Raw genomic sequence first — 11,183 nt, forward strand, 5'->3', positions numbered from 1 at the left:
CGGGAAGGCCGTTTATCTTATTTTTTTCCTCCATACCATTCTGTGTAAACTCTAGATACTGTTGTGTGTGAAAATCCAAAAAGACCCACAGTTTCTGACATACTCAAACCATCCTGTCTGGCACCAACAACCGTGCAATAGTCACTGAGATGTTTAATGTGAACATTATCTTGACCTGTGTCTGCATGATTTTATGCATTATTGGCTGACTGAATAATTGTATGCCTGAGCAGTGTGCAGGCATTCATAATAAAGTGATTGGTGAATGTATATATGTTGTGCGATGTAATCTTATCTGATCTACTCTTTTGATGCATGGACACTCGAAACACTGAACCAGAGTCTATGTTTGACATGTGCATATAGAGCTACTCCAGGGATAATGCAAAACTTTAGCAAACACATTCACTTAGCAAATACGCATATAGGCTAACAAATACACAATTGTATTTCTCACAAGCATAAAACAGTATGAATGATTAAGGGTCGGGTGAAGAGTTTGAGTCATAGCATTTCTGATGACTTGATTAATATGAAATCCAGCCTTTGGCCATTGCTATTGATGTGTTGTGATATCTTCTCCCACAGCGCCCCTAGTGGACACTAGTGAGAATCATAGCGGCTCAGCCATGCTCATGCTTCTGTCAGTGGTGGTACTGGGTTTAGCAGTGTTCCTCATCTATAAATTCAAAAGGTAACGTGCACATACATATCTGATACTGCTTAATGAAGACATGGCTCAAATCGTATGCTTTTGTGCCAGTGCAAAGAATAGCAATGCATGGTCATCGTTTAAATATGTACAGACTTACTGTACTCTAGTTGGATCATTATGTGAGAGGCAGCTGAGCTACTCGATGATAAAAGGGGTCAGTTATCATTTCATTTTTTATTTGTAATGTCAAATGAATTTCCCCAGACAGAATGACCCACTGTCAGTTCAGTATGATAGCCAAAGACACTCCGTCAAGTGCTGAGTGATATTTCTCAGCGTAGTTCCCTGGAAGGCATCCAAAAGATTCATTTTGTCTTGGCGCTCACCGCCAATCAGAAATGTCAGTCAGTGCGAGAAACATTATCAATATTTATGCCTTCAGACCTTGGAGGTTGACCTTTATAAAATGTTAAATGATTTCTCTCCTGTCCAAGAGGCGCAAAGACAGCAGGGGTCAATAAGATAAGATCTCTCATGAGGACAGAGTGAGGGAAAGATGAAAAAGTACAGACAGTATAGATTAAACACAAAACAAATATTTTTTTAGAGTGTATTAGTATAAAATTGAACTTGGACAGCTCAATCAGCTCCCAAGAACTTGATGGACTCTGTGTATTTGTACACATAAATAATGTTTTGTACAGCTATGAAAATGAATAACACTAACAAGAATGTTCTACCTCTTGTAGTCTATTACACTGATTAGGTCATATTCTTAAAGATAGCTATAAAATGGCTTTCTTTATCATTCAGACACTACTCATCCTCCAACTAACTCCCTCTCCACATTGTGTCACTTTTGCAATCATTTGCCTTCACCCCACATCTCATTGTAACTCTTTCCTCAAGGAAGATCCCAGGCCTCCACCTCTATGCAGCGATGCAGAACGAAAAAGAGCAAGAAATGATCCGGAGCCCAGCGAGCCCGATGGAGAACGAGCCGAGCAGCAGCTCTCAGAGAGCGCTTCCCAACTTGCCGGAGTCTCTGGACACTGAGCTCCACGTCAACACCATTGGTACACACAGGCTCGTGTTTCAAATATATCTCACTGCATATGTATACACAGTACTTTGCAAAAGTCTTAGGCACATGTAAAGAAATGCTGTATACAAAACTGGCTTAAAAAATAATGAAATGAAATGTTTCAATATTCAAAAAAAAATCTATAAACAGTAGTAAGTCATAATAAATGAAACAAAATCAATATTTGGTGTGAGACGACCCTTTGCTTTAAATAAAAAAAAAAAATAGTAGTCTCAGGTACAGTGAATGCAGTTTTTTCAGGAAATGAGCTGTAGGTTTTACTGAGCATCTTACAGAACCAGCCACAGTTCTTCTGGACACTTTGACTGTCACACTTGCTTCTTAATTTTGCACCAAAACCCAGCAGCCTTCATTATGTTTTCTTTTTTAATCTGAAAAGAACTCTCTTGTGTTATATGCTGCTCAGATACAAACTTTTTTTTTTCTGTAACATTTAATTTTGTGCTGGAAAACGAACGTTTGGAACTCAAAAATGTTTCTGTACTGACTCAATAATGTAAACGTCATAAAATAGAAATCTATAACAAAGTTTGTATGAAAAAATAGGGTGCCTAAGACTTTTGCAGAGTCCTGTATATAATTTCTGTTGAAATTTTTATGATTTCTATTGAAATTATTAAATTGTAAACACATTGTCACACAATTGGGACAGTCAAAATTCACATTTGATATAGCTCATTGTGAGCCCATTGAAATATAATCCACTGCCAGATGATGTGTTCTTCTCAATCAGAGACAAGGTGTATTTTTGATGAATTAACCTATTTTTAAAATACATGGGTAAATTGGAAATCGAAGCCAAGTTTATCTGATAACACTTCACAAAGGTAATAACTGGAAAAGATGACAAATTTAATCTGATCTTGCTGAGCCTACCAGTTAAAATGAGCACACCAAAGTGACAACAAAAGGGAAAGCTGAAAATCAATGAAAAACAGCTACAGAATAAACATTGAGAATGTAGCATAAGCAGAGAGAAGACTCAAGGAGCAGAAAGAAGATGCAAGCAAAGAGAACATGCTGCAGCATAAAGGCCCACCAAATTTATTGATTTGTTAACATTAATGCACAACCCTTAATCAGAAAATGTCTCATCTCATCTCATTATCTCTAGCCGCGTTATCCTTCTACAGGGTCGCAGGCAAGCTGGAGCCTATCCCAACTGACTACGGGCGAAAGGCGGGGTACACCCTGGACAAGTCGCCAGGTCATCACAGGGCTGACACATAGACACAGACAACCATTCACACTCACATTCACACCTACGGTCAATTTAGAGTCACCAGTTAATCTAACCTGCATGTCTTTGGACTGTGGGGGAAACCGGAGCACCCGGAGGAAACCCACGCGGACACGGGGAGAACATGCAAACTCCACACAGAAAGGCCCTCGCCGGCCACGGGGCTTGAACCCGGACCTTCTTGCTGTGAGGCGACAGCGCTAATGACTACACCACTGTGCCGCCCCATCAGAAAATGTTGGGATGGTTAATTGAAATTAAAACTGAAAACAATGATTTATAAATAATCATTGACCTACATTGAACTCAAAACAATACAAAATCCCATTACTTGATGTTTTACCTCACGAATTGTATTGTTTGTTCAAAATAAACACATTTCAATTTTGATTCTTGCAACACATTTCAAAAAAAGTTGGGACAGTAAAGCATTTACTACTTTGTAATGTTGTGATTCCTTCTCACAACTGAAGACACCAAGTGATGAAGCATTTCAGGTGTTATTTTGTCCCATTCTTCCTGAAAACGAATCTTAGGGTGTGCAAGAGTACGGGGTCATTGTTGCCACATTTTTTGTTTCAAAATTCACCACACATTCTCTATTGGGGACCAAGGGGACAGGTATCCTCTTTTTCCGCAGCCATGCCTTTGTAATGTGTGTAGAATGTGGTTTTGCATTGTCTTGTTGAAATCTCCCTGGAAAAAAATTTATCTTGAAGGCAGGATATGCAGCCTCAAAATCTCAGTGTACTTTTCTGCATTCATGCTGCCATTACAGAAGTGCAAGTTACCTTTGCCAAGGGCACTGACACAACCTCGTACCATGACAGACCCTGGCTTTTGGACTTGTTGCTTGTAACAATCTGGATGGTTCTTTTCATCTTTGATCCTGAGCACACAACCTCCATTTCTTCCAAAAAAGACCTGGAATACTGATTCGTCTGACCATAATACATGTTTCCCAGATGCCTCTGAGCCAAGAGAAGTCGATGGTGCTTCGGACACAGTTAACATACCGTACAGCTTCCTTTTTGCACAATAAAGTTTTAACTGGTATTTGTGGATGTAACTCCGTATTATAGTGCTTCACGAAGGTTTGCCAAAGTAATCCCGAGCCCATGCGGTGTTCATCGTAGGCTTGCACCCTTAAAGTGCCATTCCACCATTGGATGTATTCTTTGGCATAAAATATAATATATTTTATGACAACATGACTAGACAGAGAAATCTTTTAGCTTCAAAATGATATATCAAACATAATTTTTTGACAACGACAAGTATATTAATTTTGCGACCAAAGTCACCTACCCTTTTAATTTCCGCGCGGTAGTGAAACATGATGTCATCGGCAGGTTCCCCTTCTTGTGTAGCACATCACGTGTGACGTGGCACAGATTATCAGCAATGGCGGATAGAACGCGATTTCCACTTGTCGATTGCTGTGCCGATATTCACCATCGACCGTCTCCTTTGGGCATCACTTGCTATTTTCCTTCGCTTCTTTTCCAAAGCTGACAATCGCGTTCTATCCGCCATTGCTGATAATCTGTGCCACGTCACACGTGATGTGGTACACAAGAAGGGGAACCTGCCAATGACATCACGTTTCACTACCATGCGGAAATTAAAAGGGTAGGTGACTTTGGTCGCAAAATTAATATACTTGTCGTTGTCAAAAAATTATGTTTGATATATCATTTTGAAGCTAAAAGATTTCTCTGTCTAGTCATGTTGTCATAAAATATATTGTATTTTATGCCAAAAAAATACATCCAATGGTGGAATGGCACTTTAATGATATTATGCACCATAGTGAATGCAATATCTAAATCCCTTCCTATCTTTCTTTGAGGAACATTGTTTCTAAACATTTCAATAATTTTCTCACACATCTGTTGACAAACTGGAGATCCTCAATCCATCTTTGCTCCCCAAAGACTAGACCTTTCCTGGATACTGATTTTGTACCAAATCATGATTACAATCACCTATTGAGATCATCTGCTTCAAATCACATCATTATTTAATTGTTTTACCTCATTACTAGCCCTTGCCCCTATCTGCACATTTTTTGGAATGTATTACAGGCCTGAAACACAGGAATGGATGTATATTAACAGATGAAATTAAGTTGGCCAAACATTAAATATCTTGGGTTCATCCTGTCTGCAATGAAATGCAAGTCAAAGTAAATTTAGAAATCACTGCTTTCTTTCTTTTTTTATTATTTGCATTTTCCATACCATCCCAACTTTTTCTGATTTGGGCTTGTAACAACCTGTGAAAAGGGACTTTTATGATAAATGTGATGAATTCGTGCCCTTTGAATTAGGATTACGGCTTTCACTGTTTCCCTTACTTCATTTGCAATTCTGTGAGTTTTTACCTAAAGGTGCAAAATACAGACTGCTATTCATGCAGACAGATTAAATTAGCACGTGTAGTCTGAAAGTCACTTTGGGAACAGTGATTGTGTACGCAAATTAAGACAACCCAAAGGTAGGTATTACATTTGCAGAAGCCAATTTTCAATTTCCGTTTGTTGAATACAAAATTATACGATGTTTTAATCCTTACTAAGGAGTATGTTTATCTAAATTATGTCGTAGTGTCTCACAATAATCAGAATGTTTCTTAAATTGATTCATTACTGCAGTTATGTTGATTTCACATTGGATATTTACCATAAATAAAACATTTCTGATGCCAGCTGCATTTAAACAATGCCTTTGGAAAGGTTTTCATTGATGTTGAACGTTGTAACAAAGTCCACATGCCTCTGTGCTTTTGTTAAACCACCTTCAGTTGTTGTTTTACTTGTCTTTCAGTTTCAGGGAGTCTCTTTGAGATCCGAACTTGGTCTGCCTTTTAAGAACAATTAACACAAACAAAAACTTATTTCCATGTTTTTGCTGTTACATTACAGGCATTTAGCAGACACTCTTATTCAGAGCGACATACAACATACCCAGAGCAGCCTGGGGGTTAGGCTCTTTGCTCAAGAGCACTGCAGCCATTTCTGCTGGTCGGAATCAAACCAGTGGCCTTTTGGTCTGAAAGCTGCTTCTCTAACCACTAGACCATGCTATGCTTATTTTTCATGTGACTTGAATCACAAAATTATTCTTTGTAAAAGTCCAGCAACTGCGTGTCTGATTTATCCAATTCACAAATTACAAATTACTACCGGATCAAGGCTGTGTTCTTCATTGTGACCTAAGAGTGCGCAAACATTTATATTCAGCTGTATCAAGATTGAAAACAACATGTGTGTGGGGATCATCACAGTCAATAAGCAGTAGTTTTACAGTGTCTTGCAAAAGTATTCACCCCCCTTGGTGTTTGTTCTATTTTGTTGCATTACAAGCTGGAATTAAAATGGATTTTTGGAGAGTTAACACCATTTGATTTACACAACATGCCTACCACTTTAAAGGTGACAATTGTTGCTTTACTGTGACACAAACAATAATTAAGATGAAAAAACAGAAATCTGATGTGTGCATAAGTATTCACCCTCTTTTGTATGAAACACCTAAATAAGAGCTGGTCCAAACAATTCACTTCATAAGTCACATAATTAGTTGATTAAGCTCCACCCGTGTGCACTCGAAGTGTCACATGATCTGTCACATGATGTCTGGATAAATCAGCCTGTTCTGGAAGGACCCTGACTCTGCAACACTACTAAGCAAGCAACATGAAAATCAAGGAGCCCCCAAACAGGTCAGAGACAAAGTTGTGAAGAAGTATAGATCAGGGTTGGGTTATAAAAAAAAAATATATATATATATATATATATATATATATATATATATATATATATATATACAGTATATCCCAAACTTTGAATATCCCATGGAGCACCATTAAATCCATTATACTAAAATGGAAAGAATATGTCATCACTACAAACCTGACAAGAGAAGGTCACCCACCAAAACTCACAGACCAGGCAAGGAGGGCATTAATCAGAGATGCAACAAAGACACCAAAGATAACACTGAAGGAGCTGCAAAGATCCACAGCAGAGATGGGAGTATCTGTCCATAGGACCACTTTAAGCTGTACACTTCACAGAGCGGGGCTTTATGGAAGAGTGGCCAGAAAAAAGCCATTGCTGAAGAAAACACATTTGGAGTTTGCCCAACAGCATGTGGCAGACTCCCCAAACACATGGAAGAAGATTTTCTGGTCAAATGAAACTAAAATTGATCTCTTTGGCCATTATGGGAAATGCCATGTGTGGCGCAAACCCAACACCCTGAGAACACCATTCCTACAGTGAAGCATAGTGGTGGCAGCATCATGTTGTGGGGATATTTTTCATCTATAGGGACAGGAAAGCTAGTCAGGACTGAAGAAAAAATGGATGGCACTAAATACAGGGCAATTCTGAAGGAAAACCTGTTTGAGTCAGCCAGAAGTTTGTGACTGGGACAAAGGTTCATGTTTGAGCAGGACAATGACCTGAAACCTACTACTAAAGCTACACTGGAGTGGCTTAAAGGGAAACATTTAAATATCTTGGAATGGCCTAATCAAAGCCCAGACCTCGATCCAATTGAGAATCTGTGGCATAACTTGAAGATGGCTGTACACCAACGCAACCCATCTAACTTGAAGGAGTTGGGGCAGTTTTGCCTTGAGGAATGAGCAAAAATCCCAGTGGCTCGATGTGCTAAGCTAATAGAGACATACAGTTTGGTCCATAAATATTTGGACAGAGACAACATTTTTCTAATTTTGGTTCTGTACATAACCACAATTAATTTTGAACAAAACAATTCAGATGCAGTTGAAGTTCAGACTTTGAGCTTTAATTCAGTGGGTTGAACAAAATGATTGCATAAAAATGTGAGGAACTAAAGTATTTTTTAAACACAATCCCTTCATTTCAGGGGCTCAAAAGTAATTGGACAAATTAAATAATTGTAAATAAAATGTTCATTTCTAATACTTAGTTGAAAACCCTTTGTTGGCAATGACTGCCTGAAGTCTTGAACTCATGGACATCACCAGATGCTGTGTTTCCTCCTTTTTAATGCTCTGCCAGGCCTTTACTGCAGCAGTTTTCAGTTGCTGACTGTTTGTAGGCCTTTCTGTCTGAAGTTTAATCTTTAACAAGTGAAATGCATGCTCAATTGGGTTGAGATCAGGTGACTGACTTGACCATTCAAGAATATTCTACTTCTTTGCTTTTATAAACTCCTGGGTTGCTTTGGCTTTATGTTTTGGGTCATTGTCCATCTGTATTATGAAATGCCGACCAATCAGTTTGGCTGCATTTGGCTGGATTTGAGCACACAGTATGTCTCTGAATACCTCAGAATTCATCCGGCTGCTTCTGTCCTGTGCCACATCATCAATAAACACTAGTGACCCAGTGCCACTGGCAGCCATGTATGCCCAAGCCATCACACTGCCTCTGCCGTGTTTTACAGATGATGTGGTATGCTTTGGATCATGAGCTGTACCACACCTTTGCCATACTTTTTTCTTTCCATCATTATGGTAGAGGTTGATCTTGGTTTCATCTGTCCAAAGAATGTTCTTCCAGAACTGTGCTGGCTTTTTTAGATGTTTTTTTTTAGCAAAGTCCAATCTAGCCTTTTTATTCTTGAGGCTTATGAGTAGCTTGCATTGTGCAGTGAACCCTCTGTATTTACTTTCATACAGTCTTCTGTTTTTGGTAGATTTGGATATTGATAGGCCTACCTCCTGGAGAGTGTTGTTCACTTGGTTGGCTGTTGTGAAGGGGTTTCTCTTCACCATGGAAATTATTCTGCAGTCATCCACCACTGTTGTCTTCTGTGGGCGTCCAGGTCTTTTTGCATTGATGAGTTCACCAGTGCTTTCTTTCTTTCTCAGGATGTACCAAACTGTAGATTTTGCCACTCCTAATATTGTAGCAATTTCTCGGATGTTTTTTTTTCTGTTTTCGCAGCTTAAGGATGGCTTGTTTCACCTGCATGGAGAGCTCCTTTGACCGCATGTTTTCTTCACAGCAAAATATTCCAAATGCAAGCACCACACCTCAAATCAACTCCAGGCTTTTTATCTGCTTAATTGAGAATGACATAATGAAGGAATTGCCCACACCTGCCCATGAAATAGCCTTTGAGTCAATTGTCCAATTACTTTTGGTTCCTTTAAAAACAGGGTGGCGCATGTTAAGGAGCTGAAACTCCTAAACCCTTCATCCAATTTTAATGTGGGTACCCTCAAATGAAAGCTGAAAGTCTGGACTTTATGTCCATTATATAACTATAACCTGAGTATGTTTCAGTAAACAGGTAAAAAAACAAAATTTGTGTCAGTGTCCAAATATATATGGACCTAACTGTACCCCAAGAGACTTGCAGCTGTAATTGCAGCAAAAGGTGGCTCTACAAAATATCGACTTTGGGGGTGAATACCTATGCACACTCTATATTTCTGTTTTTTTCATATTAATTATTGTTTGTGTCACAATAAACAACAATTTTCACCTTGAAAGTTGTAGGCATGTTGTGTAAATCAAATGGTGCTAACCCCTGCAAAATCCAGTTTAATTCCAGCTTGTGATGTGACAAAACAGGACAAACACAAAGGGGGATGAATACTTGTGCAAGACACTGTATCTGTATGAGGTTTTCCACCTATGTTCATGAAACCCGACTGCCATGATTTTCATTGGCTGATCGAGTGTCTAGAAAATGACTGACAGGAGGCCTGTCCAAACACAAGCAACCATTCTAGACCAGGAATTAGTTTTCCAGATGGTCTTTCTCAACCACTTCAGCTCAACCCCACTTTTGCTTTGGATCAAACCATTTTTAGCACATTTTACATATCTTCCAGATTATTTTTTACAATTAAGGAATAGAACAACAACTATTGCACTTTTTAACTTAAAATGTTTGCTCAATCTTTGGTAGATTGCAAATTCAAATCTCAACAAAATTGGCTGTAAAATTGGTAGTATGGCTAACTCTCTCTCTGTCTGGGAGCCTGCGTATGTGGAAGAGGGTGGATTGCACTTACCTCCGAATGTGTTTCTCAGCCCTGTGAGGTAGCATATAGAAGAGTTTTCAAAAGATGTGGTTGTCTGCCTTCATGTGCTTTGGAGGAAGCATGTGTTCATCTTCAGTCTCCCCTGTTGGAAGCTGTCGAACTGATTAATGGGGGGGATATTGACATGTGACCAAATTGGGAAAAATTGGGGGGTGGGGACTTTTTATTCATTATTTTTCTTTCGTTCATCTAACATTTTGCTTGAGTGATGTTGGAGCAAATAAATGCTTTTCATTTTAAAATGCCTTTGGCTCCAGTACATTGATCTCAGTATGCCATAAATTATGAATTTCATTCTCATCTCTTAAAGCACTGACAGCTGTTCCTGCTCCTCTTGTTCTTTTTCTGTCCTCTCTGAATTCAGAATGCATTAAACCTCATCCACGTGTCAGAATCTCAACAGAACCTCCTGTCTATATCGACGTCTGACTTTTCCAGACCGCCACTGCAAACGGACATTGACCATCCAATCATAAAAAGGTTTTAAGCTTTATACAGTACCTGTGCATGTTGGACATTGACACTTTACTGTGCTTTGTGAATACCAGACAAAAACTGTGTACAGGTTTTTTATACGTATGTCTGTCAAATAAGAACATTTTTAATGATGTTTATTTATAAGAAATGATCAGAACATACACAATCATACTGAAAGGCCAGCATGTATTATAATAAAAAAAATGGATGAAAAGAAAAAAAGGAAAAAAGGGAACATAATACTTTTACATCCATTTATTTCCTATATTACTTTACAATGAAGTGGTACAATATGTATGTCTGTCAGTATATTTAATACAAATGCGAGAAATTTAAATTCATGATTTTGAATAAAATTATATATATACACTACCGTTCAAAAGTTTGGGGTCACTTTGAAATGTCCTTATTTTTGAAAGAAAAGCACTGTTCTTTTCAATGAAGATCACTTTAAACTAATCAGAAATACACTCTATACATTGCTAATGTGGTAAATGACTATTCTAGCTGCAAATGTCTGGTTTTTGGTGCAATATATCCATAGGTGTATAGAGGCCCATTTCCAGCAACTATCACTCCAGTGTTCTAATGGTACAATGTGTTTGCTCATTGCCTCAGAAGGCTAATGGATGATTAGAAAACCCTTGTAC

The 11,183-nt window shown here is 38.5% G+C and overlaps 1 protein-coding gene across 2 annotated transcripts in view; it reads left to right on the plus strand.

Moving 5' to 3' along the window:
- The window catches only part of LOC132866184 (VPS10 domain-containing receptor SorCS1), a 508,739-nt gene extending 498,037 nt beyond the window's left edge, over positions 1-10,702 (plus strand). Inside the window, exons 25-27 of one of the 2 annotated variants that reach the window (XM_060898794.1) lie at positions 589-694; positions 1,565-1,731; positions 10,421-10,702. In XM_060898794.1, the coding sequence (XP_060754777.1) occupies positions 589-694; positions 1,565-1,731; positions 10,421-10,485 (338 nt within the window). In that variant the 3' untranslated portion in view covers positions 10,486-10,702. Of the gene's footprint in view, positions 1-588; positions 695-1,564; positions 1,732-10,420 lie in introns of those variants that run through there. The other variant, XM_060898795.1, reaches the window with a different exon arrangement.
- Positions 10,703-11,183: the final 481 nt, after the last annotated feature.

This window comes from Neoarius graeffei, chromosome 18, assembly GCF_027579695.1.
Source record: "Neoarius graeffei isolate fNeoGra1 chromosome 18, fNeoGra1.pri, whole genome shotgun sequence".
Taxonomy (NCBI): Eukaryota; Metazoa; Chordata; class Actinopteri; order Siluriformes; family Ariidae; genus Neoarius; species Neoarius graeffei.